General features: G+C 53.3%; 1 protein-coding gene across 1 annotated transcript in view; it reads right to left on the bottom strand.

The window, feature by feature from the left end:
* The window catches only part of usp39 (ubiquitin specific peptidase 39), a 40,183-nt gene that overhangs the window by 14,777 nt on the left and 8,006 nt on the right, over positions 1-17,400 (bottom strand). Inside the window, exons 4-9 of the mRNA XM_072553810.1 lie at positions 13,146-13,240; positions 8,405-8,541; positions 7,879-8,031; positions 7,490-7,715; positions 1,797-1,871; positions 697-764 (exon numbers count right to left, since the gene is read on the bottom strand). Of these exons, the coding sequence (XP_072409911.1) occupies positions 697-764; positions 1,797-1,871; positions 7,490-7,715; positions 7,879-8,031; positions 8,405-8,541; positions 13,146-13,240 (754 nt within the window). The remainder of the gene's footprint in view (positions 1-696; positions 765-1,796; positions 1,872-7,489; positions 7,716-7,878; positions 8,032-8,404; positions 8,542-13,145; positions 13,241-17,400) is intronic.

The following is a 17,400-nucleotide window of genomic DNA, read 5'->3' as shown; positions in this document are numbered from 1 at the left end:
TAGAGAGAGCTTTACTCTGTATCTAACCCCGTGCTGTCCCTATCCTGGGAGTGTTTGATGGGGGACAGTGTAGAGAGAGCTTTACTCTGTATCTAACTCCGTGCTGTCTCTGTCCTGGGTGTGTTTGATGGGGGACAGTGTAGAGAGAGCTTTACTCTGTATCTAACCCCGTGCTGTCCCTGTCCTGGGAGTGTTTGATGGGGGACAGTGTAGAGAGAGCTTTACTCTGTATCTAACCCCGTGCTGTCCCTGTCCTGGGTGTGTTTGATGGGGGGACAGTGGAAAGAGAGCTTTACTCTGTATCTAACCCCGTGCTGTCCCAGTCCTGGGAATGTTTGATGGGGGGACAGTGTAGAGAGAGCTTTACTCTGTATCTAACCCCGTGCTGTCCCTGTCCTGGGAGTGTTTGATGGGGGACAGTGTAGAGAGAGCTTTACTCTGTATCTAACCCCGTGCTGTCCCTGTCCTGGGAGTGTTTGATGGGGGACAGTGTAGAGAGAGCTTTACTCTGTATCTAACCCCATGCTGTCCCCGTCCTGGGAGTGTTTGATGGGGACAGTGTTAAGGGTGGAGGCAGCAAGCACCCTGATAGGTCAGACCAGCGCTGACCAGAATCACAACTTGTCAGGGTCTGCTGGCCACAGCAACAGTTCAGCATCAAAATAAGGGGAGTAATGGTAAGAAAAGGGAACTAACCAGGTCTGGCGGAGGTAACTTCTTTGTAAAGATCCTCATGGATCCCTGAAATACGCTGTTGATAATGGCTGGAAAACCAAAGAGGAATTCATCGAATCAGACATGAGGAAAAGCAAGGCTGCACTCTCTTGGGGCTTCAGTCTGACAGGCTTGCTCATTGACCCTGTGGGAGGGTCACAGCATTCGGAAAACGTAACGCGGCACCCCACATACGCAAGGGCCAGGAATGTTGCTGTCAGGCACGCCCCAAGGCGTCACGATCCCGACACCAAGCGTCCAAAGTAACACTTGCCCCTTCTCCAACCCACAGGATTGCCTGGTGAGGAAAGCCCGGACAGGTTAGGCCTGAACCCTCTGGAGTCAAGAGGAGTCAGGGTGACTTCATTCAAATCCATTCAGATTCTGAGGGGATTTGACAGAGTGGAGGGGGAAGGGGTGTTCCCTCAGTCTCCCCCCGTTCTCATGTGGAACAATCTAGAACAAGGGATCGCAGTTTGAAAGCAAAGGGCTTGCCCACTTAGGACAGGGTTGAGGAAGTAGATAAATTCTTGATCGCTGAGGGGATGACAGATTATCAGGGACAGGCAGGAATGGAGAGATTAAAATTTGATCAGCCACCATCTGATTGGAAGGTTCAACGGGCTGAACGGCCCCCCTCTTGGTCTGCGCTCGTGTGCACGCACATATTGGGAACTCCCAGCTCGGCTCTCCTGTGTTCTCCAGACAGTGGAGAAAGTCACTGACCACTTGAGAACCCTTGGAATCGTTTATCATTTGCTCGGCGCAAATGTCCAACTTGCACCGCCAGCGTACTGAAGCTCAGCACAAGGGACGGGAGCAAACCCTCGCCTGTCCATGGCAGTGCCACTGAGACCCAACCTTCTCTCAATCCTACCCAGTCTTCCCGAAGCGAGGCAGCAAGCTTCCTGTCATCTCCATGCCCGAGGTCAACCGACCCGCAGAGGGAACCGGCAAACCTCCAACCTTTCAGGGACGGAGTGCACACTTCAGAATGTACAGTGAATGATGAAACAACAGGGTAAGTCACAGCCTGTGTACTGAGGTGGTGGGGACAATGCTCAGCTCCTGATGCGACTTACTCTTCTTCTTCTTGTTCCCTCCGAGCGCCATATGGAGTGCGTTCAGGAACCACGACAGAAAGTCAACGGCATCACCTGCAACAGCAGACAGATATTCCACAACCACTGAAAATGTTTTCGGGAATTCGAGACGGGCACTGACAGACTAAATTAGAAGCAAAAACCGGATCATAGAGTCCCGACAGAGTGGAAACAGGCCAAACGGCCCAACAAGTCCACCCCGACCCTCCAAAGAGTAACCCACCCAGTCCCATTCCACCACCCTGTCACCTGACATTTGCCCCTGACTAATCCACCCTAATCTGCACATCCCTGAGCACTCTGGGTAATTTAGCGTGGCCAATTCATCTTAACCTGCACACCTTAGGACTGTGGGAGGAAACCAGAGCACCCAGAGGAAACCCACGCAGATACAGGGAGAATGTACAAACTCCTCACAGACAGTCATAGAGTCATACAGTCAGAGAGATGTACAGCACGGAAACAGACCCTTCGGTCCAACCCATCCATGCCGACCAGATACCACAACCCAATCTAGTCCCACCTGCCAGCACCCAGCCCAGATCCCTCCAAACCCTTCCTATTCATATACCCATCCAAATGCCTCTTAAATGTTGCAATTGTACCAGCCTCCACCACTTCCTCTGGCAGCTCATTCCATACACGTATCACCCTCTGGGTGAAAAAGTTGCCCCTTTAGGTCCCTTTTATATCTTTCCCCTCTCACCTTAAACCTCTGCCCTCTCGTTCTGGACTCTCCGACCCCAGGGAAAAGACTTTGCCTATTTACCCTATCCATACCCCTCATAATTTTATAAACCTCTATAAGGTCACCCCTCAGCCTCCAACGCTCCAGGGAAAACAACCCCAGCTTGTTCAGCCTCTCCCTACAGCTCAGATCCTCCAACCCTGGCAACATCCTTGTAAATCTTTTCTGAACCCTTTGAAGTTTCACAACATCTTTCCGATAAGAAGGAGACCAGAATTGCACACAATATTCCAACAGTGGCCTAACCAATGACCTGTACAGCCGCAACATGACCTCCCAACTCCTGTACTCAATACTCTGACCAATAAAGGAAAGCATACCAAACACCTTCCTCACTATCCTATCTACCTGTGACTCCACTTTCAAGGAGCTATGAACCTGCACTCCAAGGTCTCTTTGTTCAGCAACACTCCCTAGGACCTTACCATTAAGTGGATAAGTCCTGCTAAGATTTGCTTTCCCAAAATGCAGCACCTCACATTTATCTGAATTAAACTCCATCTGCCACTTCTCAGCCCATTGGCCCATCTGGTCCAGATCCTGTTGTAATCTGAGGTAACCCTCTTTGCTGTCCACTACACCTCCAATTTTGGTGTCATCTGCAAACTTACTAACTGTACCTTTTATGTTCACATCCAAATCATTTATGTAAATGACAAAAAGTAGAGGACCCAGCCCCGATCCTTGTGGCACTCCACTGGTCACAGGCCTCCAGTCTGAAAAACAACCCTCCACCACCACCCTCTGTCTTCTACCTTTGAGTCAGTTCTGTATCCAAATGGTTAGTTCTCCCTGTATTCCGTGAGATCTAACCTTGCTAATCAGTCTCTTGTCGAATGCCTTACTGAAGTCCATATAGATCACTTCTCCTGCTCTGTCCTCGTCAATTCTCTTTGTTACTTCTTCAAAAAACTCAATCAAGTTTGTGAGACACGATTTCCCACGCACAAAGCCATGTTGACTATCCTGCATCAGTCCTTGTCTTTCCAAATACATGTATATCCTGTCCTTCAGGATTCCCTCCAACAACTTGCCCACCACCGAGGTCAGGCTCACCGGTCTATAGTTCCCTGGCTTGTCTTTACCGCCCTTCTTAAACAGTGGCACCACGTTTGCCAACCTCCAGTCTTCCGGCACCTCACCTGTGACTATCGATGATACAAATATCTCAGCAAGAGGGCCAGCAATCACTTCTCTAGCTTCCCACAGAGTTCTCGGGTACACTTGATCAGGTCCTGGGGTTTTAGCCACCTTTACCTGTTTCAAGACATCCAGCACTTCCTCCTCTGTCATATGGACATTTTGCAAAATGCCACCATCTATTTCCCTACAGTCTATATCTTCCATATCCTTTTCCACAGTAAATACTGATGTAAAATACCTTTTCTGCTGCTCCACACAAAGGCCGCCTTGCTGATCTTTGAGGGGCCCGATTCTCTCCCTAGTTACCCTTTTGTCCTTGATATATTTGTAAAAACCCTTTGGATTCTCCTTAATTCTATTTGCCAAAGCTATCTCATGTCCCCTTTTTGCCCTCCCGATTTCCCTCTTAAGTATATTCTCACTGCCTTTAAACTCTTCTAAGGATTCACTCGATCTATCCTGTCTATTCCTGACATATGCTTCCTTCTTTTTCTTAACCAAACCCTCAATTTAGATTAGATTAGATTAGATTAGATTACATTACATTACATTACAGTGTGGAAACAGGCCCTTCGGCCCAACAAGTCCACACCGACCTGCTGAAGCGCAGCCCACCCATACCCCTCCATTTACCCCTTACCTAACACTACGGGCAATTTAGCACGGTCAATTCACCTAACCTGCACATCTTTGGATTGTGGGAGGAAACCGGAGCACCCGGAGGAAACCCACGCAGACACAGGTAGAACGTTTCTTTAGTCATCCAGCATTCCCTGTACCTACCAGCCTTCCCTTTCACCCTGACAGGAACATATTTTCTCTGGATTCTTGTTATCGCATTTCTGAAGGCTTCCCATTTTCCAGCCATCCCTTTACCTGCGAACATCTGCCTCCAATCAGCTTTCGAAAGTTCTTGCCTATACCATCAAAATTGGCCTTTCTCCCATTTAGAACATCAACTTTTAGATCTGGTCTATCCTTTTCCATCACTATTTTAAATCTAATAGAATTACGGTCACTGGTCCCAAAGTGCTCCCCCACTGACACCTCAGTCACCTGCCCTGCCTTATTTCCCAAGAGTAGGTCAAGTTTTGCACCTTCTCTAGTAGGTACGTCCACAAACTGAATCAGAAAATTGTCTTGTACGCACTTAAGAAATTCCTCTCCATCTAAACCTTTCACACTATGGCAGTCCGTGTCGATGTTTGGAAAGTTAAAATCCCCTACCATAACCATCCTGTCACCCGAGGCTGGAATGGAACCATCCCTGGTGCTGTGAGGCAGCAGTGCTAATCACTGAGCCACTGTGCTGCCTCAAAAGGGTAGAATCACATTGTAGGCGTGTGAGCAACTACAAACAAAGAGAGAGAAGCCAAGACCTTGGACACCCTTTGTCAGAACTCGGAATGAACATCTCTGTTTGACTTCAAAGGGACTGGCTGCACATTTTCTAAATGTTCTACTTAGACAGAGATGAACGAATCGCCCTTTTTTTAACCTCAATACTGACAGATCCTCAAGGGGTTGCTGCTGTGGGTCAGAGGTCAGCGTAGAAGCTATTACGGTTATGGTGCATGGTGTACACAGGGAGAAACAGCGGGATACTGATACCTGAAGGAGCTTTATATCAGATAGATTAGAGAGTGAATGTGGAGGATTGCTCACTGCTGTTTGCAGATGCATCCGATGCAGAGCAGCATCAACCAACAAACAAAAACAAAATCAAAGAGCTATCTACTGTGTATTTTGACTCATACAGCTCAGAAACAGACCCTTCGGCCCAACTCGGCCATGCCAACCAAGTAGCCTACATTAATCTAGTCCCGTCTACCCTCCAAACCCTTCCTATCCATGTCCCCATCTGGATGCCTTGTAAATGCTGTCATTGTAGCAGCCTCCACCACACCCTCTGGCAGCTCATTCCATACACGTACCACCCTCTCCGTGAAAAAGTTGCCCCTTAGGTCCCTTTTATATCTTTCCCCTCTCACCCTAAACCTATGCCCCTCTAGTTCTGGACTCCCCCACTCCAGGGAAAAGACCTTGTCTATTTACCCTATCCATGCCCCCCTCGTGATTTTATAAACCTCTATAAGGTCACCCCTCAGCCTCCGACGCTCCAGGGAAAACAGCCCCAGCCTATTCAGCCTCTCCCTGCAGCTCAAATCCTCCAACCCTGGCAACATCTTTGTAAATCTTTTCTGAACCCTTTCAAGTTTCACAACCTCTTTCCTACAGAAGGGAGACCAGAATTGAATTCAGTATTCCAAAAGTGGCCTCATCAACATCCTGTCCAGCTGCAATATGACCTCCCAACTCCTGTACTCAATGCAGTGACCAATAACAGTAAGCGTATCAAAACACCTTTTTCACCGCTCTATCTACTCGAGACTCTCCTTTCAATAATATGAACCTGCACTCCAAGGTCTCTTTGTTCAGTAACACTCCCTAGGACCTTACCATTAAGTGTATAAGTCCTGCTAAGATTTGCTTTCCCAAAATGCAGCACCTCACATTTATTTGAATTAAACTCCATCTGCCACTCCTTGGCCCATTGGCCCATCTGATCAAGATCCTGTTGTAATCTGAGGTAACCCTCTTCGCTGTCCGCTACACCCCCAATTTTGGTGCCATCTGTAAACTTACTAACTGCACCTCATATACTCGCATCCAAATCATTTCTATAAATGATGAAAAGTCAAGGACCTAGCGCTGATCCTTGTGGCACTCCACTGGTCACAGGCCTCCAGTCTGAAAAACAACCCTCCCCCACCACCCTCTGTCTTCTACCTTTGAGCCAGTTCTGTATCCAAATGGCTAGTTCTCCCTGTATTCCATGAGATCTAACCTTGCTAATCAGTCTCCCATGGGGAACCTTTGTCGAACACCTTCCTGAAGTCCAAACAGATCACATCCTGCACTCTGCCCTCATCAATCCTCTTTGTTACTTCTTCAAAAAACTCAATCAAGTTCGTGAGACATGATTTCCCACGCACAAAGCCATGCTGACTATCCCAAATTAGTCCTTGCCTTTCCAAATGCATGTACATCCTGTCCTAGTTAAAGAAAGAAAATCAATTTATTCTTTAACTCTAAAAGTGAGCATTAAACAACAACCATTTACAACTCTAAGCCCCCTTTCTCTTAGCTACTTATTATCTGCCTTCAACTCTCCAACAACATACTGTTCCAATAAAACACTTATTAAAATTACATTAACTTAATTTCAAAACCACAAAGCGGCTGTTGTTGTCGGTGCCTGTCTTCCTGTGACTGAAGATTTCCCTGGGTTGTCCCATGTCTTCTACTGCGAAGATGTTTCACACGAAAAAGATACCTTTGATAGAGAATGCTTTGAATGGCAGTTACTCTCTGTCTAACTTTTAAAATGCCTGATTCTTTGTACCCCAAACATCGGATTGTCTCATTGGGTTGAGGTTGGCAAAAACAATAAATTCAACTCGATTGGGTTTTAGTATCATGGGGCATAATTTAGACTGATTGACTAAATTTGACTGGTTGTCAAAACAGCAACCAAAACTCAGGTATCCGTTTCACAGCCAAACACTACATATTTTCAATTGTCCAATACACTCGGTGACTGCTAGCTAATCATGTACACAGGCGCTTGTCGGTTCTCAGTGCAAGACAACACTCACTCTCTCAAAGGTACAGTAACACACCTTCAACTTTACAACATTAACGCAAAGCTTCGCCTGTCTGTAAATTGCCAACCGGCGCTGGTCAAGGTTAGGGAGCCCCCAGGGGCTCACTGGCTCACCTTGCTTGGTGATCTGGAACCGTTTCTTGCTGCACAGCACCACCGCCTGTAACATCTCATGTGGAGAGACGTGAGCCTTGAAGTTCCGGGGATTCCGCAGCTTCCTCATCAACTCGCCGAATCTCTGCACCAGCAGAAACATGATGTCCCCTGGCGGACGCTTGATATCCCTGTAGTTCTCCTCCTCCAGGAAATAGTTCCGCAGCGGGGGGACATTCGACAGAGCCTGAAACAGAAGCAAAAAGCAGTGACGGAGGTGCAGACAAATCAGCACCAACTGGTCATCAGATTCGGAGCCCCCCCCCACTGCCAATGGTTCAGATCATGCTTTGGCTTTCCAGCGTAGGCCTTCCCCTCATCCTGAAGGATGCCTTTTTACACTTCCGTACCTGCAGCACCACGTTCGCATAGTCGTTGGCCTTGATGTTGTTCAGTCCCACAATTCCTGGCAGGTAGGTCGTCCCGTCGTAAGCCCGCGACAGCTTTGACTGTTTGTCCAGGTTCGCAATGTGCTGCTTGGTGAACGTTGGCTTCAGCACGTACTGAAACACAAAAGGACAGACGGCAAACTCCTCGCTACTTCTCACGCTCCTCGCCGGCCAAGGCACTCCAGAAAACCCGATAAGACACTTCCAGGGGAAAACACAAACTGGGCAATTTTTTTTAAAGGGAAAACGACCTGCCAGTCAATCCCTCCCAAATCTCCACACAGTGGATCCTTGGGGATGTAATCTAAACATGTTTGGTTTCTACTGCTTCACCAAATCTGACACACCATGTGGGACCAGCCGTTATTCAGTTGTACCATGGGTGTGGGATGTTCAAGAATATAGCACAGGGAACGGTTAGGGCCGCAGTAACAGGATCGCAGCAAACATCAAAGCCTTGGAACACTAGCGCCACGTGCTTACTTACCGTGATATCTTCAAGGGAGGAGTCAATGATTTCATAGTTGTCTGGGAGGCAGTAGAACTTCAGCGTGTGCAGATTCAGAAAGACGTGGTGCCCGACCTGAACACTGTGAATGTTGGCGTAAGACTTCAGGCCTCGCCCTGTGGAGAGAAAGCGCGCACACTCAAACCGACAGCTACCCCGACATCTTGCTCCATCTCGGGGCTGACAATCGCTTGCCGGTCAGCAGTCCCACCATTACCACCCAGGAGAACATCACCCATGGAGCTCAGAAGCTACACGTCAGGCAATAACTAAACAAATAAACAGCAATGCAGGTAAACCAGTTAACGTTCAAAGACCAGAGGACGTGGTGGAGGCTGGTACAATTGCCACATTTAAAAGGCATCTGGATGGGTATATGAATAGGAAGGGTTTGGAGGGATATGGGCCGGGTGCTGGAAGGTGGGACTCGATTGGGTTGGGATATCTGGGTCAGCATGGACGGGTTGGACCGAAGGGTCTGTTTCCATGCTGTACATCTCTATGTCCAAACATCCAAACCGGAGGCACAGCCCGGCCTGGCTCGGCTCTAAGGAGACGTCTGCCCAATTTAAACTCCCTCCTCCACACCAGGTAGCCCTACTGTAGCCAGGTAAGGATCGAATCCAAGACTATTCTGAATGGACTAGCATAACCCTACATCAGGCTGATCAGTTGTGGAAAACATTACGTCCCAAAAACAAAACCGTTTTGCTTTTGCACGTTTTCCACAGATCTGGACGTTCGAGTCAGATTAGGGTATGGATACGAATTTGGGAATCGGATTCTGAACGCAAACTTGAATCTGAATCAAACTGAACGTGAAACATCCCTTACAACGGTGTGTTTAACAGAAGGAGAGGAGGAGAAACACAACCCAAAGCACTCAGACCCAATATTCACCGAGTAGAAATACTCCCCGCCCCCTTCCTTAACGCAGACAAAATGTCTGGAACTCCCTTTGCTCTTTGTGCTGAATGCTGAAGCACATATCTAAAAATTCAAGTATCAATCATGTCTAGACCTGAAGCCGACAAAGATTTAGAAGGCTCTGGTTAGGTCACAGTTGTGGTCCCCACACTCTAGAAAGGAGGTGCGTTTTGCGAGGAGATTTCCCAGAATGATTCGAGGGATGAGAGATTTTAACGACAGGGTCAGTCTGGGGGAATTTAGGGTGTCCTTCCCTGAAGCGAGAGAGTTTGAGGGAAAATTTGATATCGGTGTACGAGATTATGACAGGTTGGCATAAGGTTAACAAGGGCTTTTGGCCGAATCGTCGACTTTCCTGCTCCTCGGATGCTGCCTGACATGCTGCGCTTTTCCAGCACCACTCTGATCTAAACGTAAGGTTAACAAAGAAAAGCTGGATAAAAACAATGACTGCAGATGCTGGAAACCAGATTCTAGTCGAGAATGGTGCTGGAAAAGCACAGCAGTTCAGGCAGCATCCGAGGAGCAGGAAAATTGACGTTTCGGGCAAAAGCACTTCATCAGGAATACAGGCAGAGTGCCTGCAGGGTGGAGAGATAAATGGGGGGGAGAATGGGGGGGGTGGGGAGAAAGCAGCATAGAGTACAATGGGCGGATGGGGGTGGGGATGGAGGTGATAGGTCAGGGAGGAGGGTGGGGTGGGGTAGCAAAGAGTACAATAGGTGAATGGGGGTGGGGATGGAGGTGATAGGTCAGAGGGGAGGGTGGGGTAGGGTAGCAAAGAGTACAATGGGTGGGTGGGGATGGAGATGATAGGTCAGGGAGGAGGGTGGGGGAAGGTAGCAAAGAGTGCAATGGGTGAATGGGGGTGGGGATGGAGGTGAGAGGTCAGAGGGGAGGGTGGGGCGGGTAGGTCATGGGGATGGTGCTGAGCTGGAAGGTTGGAACTGGGGTGAGGTGGGGGAAGGGGAAATGAGGAAACTGGTGAAGTCCACATTGACGCCCTGGGGTTGGAGTGTTCCGAGGCGGAAGATGAGGCGTTCTTCCTCCAGGCGTCTGGTGGTGAGGGAGTGGCGGTGAAGGAGGCCCAGGACCTCCATGTCCTCGGCTGAACAAGCCGTTTCTCATTGGCCGATGGTACACGGACAAAGAGACACTGATGTAAAGTTTCGGGCAAGAGGGGAATTGTTGTATAGTGAACTGGTGGAAGTGGAGATGAAGAATGATTTCAAAAGGAAACTGGACAAGCATTTGACGGAATTGTCCACACAGAGAGTGTGTGAATGAACTGGAAATGACTGGGTTTGCACAAAAGGGAGGCAACATGAACCTGAACAGCTGAACAGTTAAGCCCTGGGCTATAAAGGCTGGATGACCCATTCATAATTCGCTGGATTTTAATGCAACTGACCACTTCAGAATCACACTCCATGCTATTCTAGTTACACGGCGCCCTCGGATTCCAAAAACGCCCGCAGCTTGCAAAACTCCTTTAAACGATCAGTTTGAATGCAGAATAGGAAACTACCCGTCCTGTGTTCAATAAAGGTACGCCTGCACATTTACGTCAAACCGCAAGACACCAAGCATGTTAGCTCCTGAAATGCTGTCTGTATGATTATGAGAGATCCTAAACCAGAGTGGGGAACCTTTTTTCACGTTGGAAGGCCGCATTATGTGAGTTGTCATCTAATGAGGCCGCATCCAAGAAACCTCAATTATATATTCTTCAAAATTCACACTATTTTGTAAAAATCTAACTACTATGTGCTAACTAAAAAAAATGTTTTAAATGTTAATTCTAAAGTTAACTAACCTTTTAATGACTTTGACTGCTGTTTGTAGGAAAGCATTTGAATATTTGGTTGCAGCATGGAGGTCTGCAGTTTTAGCTGATCCTCTAGATGGGTATCCGTCATTTGTGACCTTAAGGGCATCTTTATTTCGGTTAAGTAAGAGAATGTAGATTTGCAGCAATAAGTGGTTGAAAAGCAAGAAAGCAACATTTTTCGTGCAGGTTGCTGAAGGCATGGGTACCCTATTGTATTTTTCCATATTTTTTTAGATTAGATTAGATTACTTACAGTGTGGAAACAGGCCCTTCGGCCCAACAAGTTGGATCTTTCTTAGTGTCAAATAAGGACTTTAAAATATCATCTTCTGAGAGCTCCAATCAATTCTTTAGGAGCCTTGGAGACAGCAACTAAGTGAGGTTGAAAGGCTAATTTGAGTGTGACGTCATGATTCGCAAAGTCAGAGAACCTTTCATTGTATTTCTTTTACTCTCTGGTATTTTAAATACATTCCTTTTAAGATTAAAATAAAAATAATTAAGAACGAAATAAAACATTAATAAAAAATAAAAGGTTTGTTCTGCAAAATTTGGATTCATTCAAAAGGTCATACACAAGGTAATTTTTTTTTCAGATTACTTACAGTGTGGAAACAGGCCCTTTGGCCCAACAAGTCCACACCGACCAGCCGAAGAGCAACCCACCCAGACCCATTCCCCTATATTTTCCCCTGCCCCTACACTACGGGCAATTTAGCCTGGCCAACTCACCCTAACCTGCATAAAAGCAAATTACTGCGGATGCTGGAATCTGAAACCAAAAAAGAGAAAACGCTGGAAAATCTCAGCAAGTCTTGCAGCATCTGTAAGGTGAGAAAAGAGCTGACGTTTCGAGTCTAACTGACCCTTTGTCAAAGCACATCCCTGAGCCAATCCACCCTAACCTGCACATTCCTGGATACTATGGGTAATTTAGCATGGCCAATCCACCCTAACCTGCACATTCCTGGATACTATGGGTAATTTAGCATGGCCAATTCACCCTAACCTGCACATCCCTGAGCACTATGGGTAATTTAACATTGCCAATCCACCCTAACCTGCACACCCCTGAGCACTATGGGTAATTTAGCATGGCCAATTCACCCTAACCTGCACATCCCTGAGCACTATGGGTAATTTAGCATGGCCAATCCACCCTAACCTGCACATCTTTGGACTGTGGGAGGAAACCAGAGCACCTAGAGGAAACCCACACAGACACAGGGAGAATGTGCAAACTCCACACACAGACAGTTGCCTGAGGCGGGAATTGAACCCAGGTCCTTGGCGCTGTGAGGCAGCAGTGCTAACCACTGTGCCACCCACAATGGCCGAGGAGGCCGCATGCGGGGGTTCCCCACCCCTGTCCTAAACCTCGGGTCAGTCGAAGGATTGAGCTGGCACACTGTGGCATGACGACAAATCCCATTGTCTTTGCTTGCCTTGATAGATGGGAGACTCCCGAGATATCCCAATTTCCAGGATCTCAACGCTGATCCGAGTTCGGAGCTGGTTGGGAAAAGCCCTCAGTGTTGAAGGGAGAGGCCCATTCTCCCCACGTGCAGAAGGTGTCACCTTGCGCTAGTCCTGAACGAGCGCTTTTGGTTGTGGATTGAAGATGCTGTACGTTGGAAGTGTTTGCTGTATCTTTTATCGATTACCTCTAGCGATGGTTCCGAGGGTGAGGACCACGATTTTAAAGTCATCACGGAGTGGGAGGGAGGGAAAATGAGGCGCGGTGGCAAATCTAAGGAGGGTGGTCAGGAAACCTTCCGGATTGAGACTGCCCCAGCCGGAATTCGATCGCAGCAAAAGACTTACAGAAGAAGGGCAGTGGAAACACGTGCCCGGACGTCCTCAAGTGGTCAAGCGCTGGGGAGGGCCTGGTTGGTGGCCGACCCAAATGGGGAAGGCTCATGTGCAGAAGCATGTCAAGAGAGAGATTCAGAGGTGACTTACCTTGGAAGTATTTGCCACACACCAGGCAAGCATACACATTGATGTGGGAAAGGGAGACGGAGCACAGCTTTTCAAAGTCAAAATCCAACACACTCCTGTTTACAGAGAGAGAGAGAGAGAGAAAAGGCCATCAGGCTCTGAATGTCTTTCTCGAAATAGAATCTCACTACTCTACATTAACATCCGCAAAACTGCCTCATGAATCACATACATCGCCGGCCCCTTACCACCCACCCCATTGCCCGACCCTTACCGCCCACCCCACCACCCAGACCCTTACCGCCCTCCCCATCCTCCGACCCTTACCGCCCACCCCATCACCTAGACCCTTACCGCACTCCCGACCCTTACCGACCTCCCCATCCCCCGACCCTTCCCGCCCGCCCCATCCCCCCCGACCCTTACCGCCCTCCCCCATCCCCCCCGACCCTTACCGCCCTCCCCATCCCCCCCGACCCTTACCGCCCTCCCCATCGCCCTCCCCACCCCCCGACCCTTACCGCCCACCCGACCCTGACCGCTCTCCCCATCCCCCGACCCTTACCGCCCGCCCCATCCCCCGACCCTTACCGCCCACCCCATCCCCCGACCCTTACCGCCCAACCCTTACCTACCGCCCCATCCCACGACCCTTATCGCCCGCCCCATCCCCCCCCCCCCCCCCCCCCCCCCCCCCCCCCCCCCCCCCCCCCCCCCCCCCCCCCCCCCCCCCCCCCCCCCCCCCCCCCCCCCCCCCCCCCCCCCCCCCCCCCCCCTACCGCCCCATCCCACGACCCTTATCGCCCGCCCCATCCCCCGACCCTTACCGCCCACCCCATCCCCCGACCCTTACCGACCTCCCCATCCCCCGACCCTTACCGCCCGCCCCATCCCACGACCCTTATCGCCCGCCCCATCCCACGACCCTTATCGCCCGCCCCATCCCCCGACCCTTACCGCCCACCCCATCCCCCGACCCTTACCGCCCAACCCTTACCGCCCGCCCCATCCCTCGACCCTTATCGCCCGCCCCATCCCCCGACCCTTACCGCCCAACCCTTACCGCCCGCCCCATCCCTCGACCCTTATCGCCCGCCCCATCCCCCGACCCTTACCGCCCGCCCCATCCCCCGACCCTTACCGCCCAACCCTTACCGCCCGCCCCATCCCTCGACCCTTATCGCCCGCCCCATCCCCCGACCCTTACCGCCCGCCCCATTCCCCGACCCTTACCGCCCGCCCCATCCCCCCGACCCTTACCGCCCGCCCCATCCCCCGACCCTTACCTACCGCCCCATCCCCCGACCCTTACCTACCGCCCCATCCCCCGACCCTTACCGACCTCCCCATCCCCCGACCCTTACCGACCTCCCCATCCCCCGACCCTTACCGACCTCCCCATCCCCCGACCCTTACCGACCTCCCCATCCCCCGACCCTTACCGACCTCCCCATCCCCCGACCCTTACCGACCTCCCCATCCCACGACCTTTGCCGCCCGCCCCATCGCCCAGACCCTTACCGCCCGCCCCATCGCCCGACCTTTAACGCCGACCCCATCGCCCGACCTTTAACGCCCACCCCATCCCCCCGACCATTACCGCCCTCCCCATCCCCCGACCCTTACCGCCCGCCCCATCCCCCGACCCTTACCGCCCGCCCCATCCCCCGACCCTTACCGCCCGCCCCATCCCCCCGACCCTTCCCGCCCGCCCCATCCCCCCGACCCTTACCGCCCGCCCCATTCCCCGACCCTTACCGCCCGCCCCATCCCCCCGACCCTTACCGCCCGCCCCATCCCCCCGACCCTTACCGCCCGCCCCATCCCCCGACCCTTACCAACCGCCCCATCCCCCGACCCTTCCCGCCCGCCCCATTCCCCCGACCCTTACCGCCCGCCCCATCGCCCAGACCCTTCCCGCCCGCCCCATCCCCCCGACCCTTCCCGCCCGCCCCATCGCCCAGACCCTTACCGCCCTGCCCATACCCCGACCCTTCCCGCCCGCCCCATCCCCCCGACCCTTACCGCCCGCCCCATCCCCCGACCCCTACCGCCCGCCCCATCCCCCCGACCCTTACCGCCCGCCCCATCCCCCCGACCCTTACCGCTCGCCCGACTCTTACCGCCCGCCCCATTCCCCGACCCTTCCCGCCCGCCCCATCGCCCAGACCCTTACCGCCCGCCCCATTCCCCGACCCTTCCCGCCCGCCCCATCCCACGGCCCTTCCTGCCCGCCCCATCCCCCGACCCTTCCCGCCCGCCCCATCGCCCAGACCCTTACCGCCCGCCCCATTCCCCGACCCTTCCCGCCCGCCCCATCCCACGGCCCTTCCTGCCCGCCCCATTCCCCGACCCTTCCCGCCCGCCCCATCGCCCGACCCTTCCCGCCCGCCCCATCGCCCTGACCCTTACCGCCCTCCCCATCCCCCGACCCTTACCGCCCGCTCCATCCCCCGACCCTTACCGCCCTCCCCATCCCCCAACCCTTACCGCCCTCCCCATCCCCCGACCCTTACCGCCCTCCCCATCCCCCGACCCTTACCGCCAGCCCATCCCCCCGACCCTTACCGCCCGTCCGCCCCATTCCCCGACCCTTACAGCCCGCACCATCCCCCCGACCCTTACCGCCCGTCCGCCCCATTCCCCGACCCTTACCGCCCGCCCCATCCCCCGACCCTTACCGACCTCCCCATCCCCCGACCCTTCCCGCCCGCACCATCCCCCCGACCCTTACCGCCCGCCCCATCCCCCCGACCCTTACCGCCCGCCCCATCCCCCCCGACCCTTACCGCCCGCCCCATCCCCCCGACCCTTACCGCTCGCCCCATCCCCCCGACCCTTACCGCCCGCCCCATCCCCCGACCCTTACCGCTCGCCCCATCCCCCCGACCCTTCCCGCCCGCCCCATCCCCCCGACCCTTACCGCTCGCCTGACTCTTACCGCCCGCCCCATCCCCCGACCCTTACCGCCCGCCCCATCCCCCGACCCTTACCGCCCGCACCATCCCCCGACCCTTACCGCCCGCACCATCGCCCCGACCCTTACCGCCCGCCCCATTCCCCGACCCTTACCGCCCGCCCCATCCCACCGACCCTTACCGCCCGCCCCATCCCCCTACCCTTACCGCTCGCCCGACTCTTACCGCCCGCCCCATCCCCCGACACTTACCGCCCGCCCCATCCCCCGACCCTTACCGCCCGCCCCGTCCCTCGACCCTTACCGCCCGCCCCATCCCCCCGACCCTTCCTGCCCGCCCCATCCCCCCGACCCTTACCGCCCGCCCCATTCCCCGACCCTTACCGCCCGCCCCATCCCCCCGACCCTTACCGCCCGCCCCATCCCCCGACCCTTACCAACCGCCCCATCCCCCGACCCTTACCGCCCTCCCCATCCCCCGACCCTTACCGCCCTCCCCATCCCCCGACCCTTCCCGTCCTCCCCATCCCCCGACCCTTCCCGTCCGCCCCATCCCCCGACCCTTCCCGCCCGCCCCATCCCCCGACCCTTACCACCCACCCCATCCCCCTCCCCATCCTACCGCCCGCCCCATCCCCGATCCTTACCACCCACCCCATCCCCCTCCCCATCCCCCACCCTTACCACCCGCCCCATCCCCCGACCCTCACGACCCACCCCAATCCCCGCCCCATCCCAGACCATTACCGCCCGCCCATCCCCCGATCCTTACCGCCCACCCCATCCCCCGACCCTTACCACCCGACCCTTATCACCCGCCCCATCGCCAAACCCTTGCCACCCACCACCCGGAGAAAGAACGCCTCATTATCTGCCTTGGGACCCTCCAACCACATGGGGGTCAATGTGGACTTTACCAGTTTCTTCAATTCCTTTTCCCCCCACCTTCTCCCCGATCCAACCTTCCAACTCGGCACCAGCCTCTTGACCTGTCCCACCTGTCCACCTTCCTTCCCACCTACTCGCTCCACCCTCCTCTCACTTTCACCCCCACATTTATCCACCTACTGGACTCTCAGCTACTTTTCCCCAAAACCTACCCCCCCCCCCATTCATCTCTCGGCCCCCTTGGGCCACAAGCCCCATTCCTGATGAAGGGCCTATGCCCGAAATGTCGATCCTCCGGCTCCCTGGATGCTGCCTGACCTGCTGTGCTTATCCAATATCACAGTCTCGACACAGAACAGAGACAGTCCGCTTGAACACAGCACAAAGCTGTGATTAGTGTGATTTAGTTGTTTTTAAATTTCCTGAGCACCATTGTAAAATCTAACTGCTTCAAACGCAAGCTGGATTTAA

Source organism: Chiloscyllium punctatum, chromosome 35, assembly GCF_047496795.1.
Source record: "Chiloscyllium punctatum isolate Juve2018m chromosome 35, sChiPun1.3, whole genome shotgun sequence".
NCBI classification, from domain to species: domain Eukaryota; kingdom Metazoa; phylum Chordata; class Chondrichthyes; order Orectolobiformes; family Hemiscylliidae; genus Chiloscyllium; species Chiloscyllium punctatum.
The sequence above is the reverse complement of the archived record's forward strand: the minus strand, read 5'-3'. Positions and strand labels throughout refer to the sequence as shown.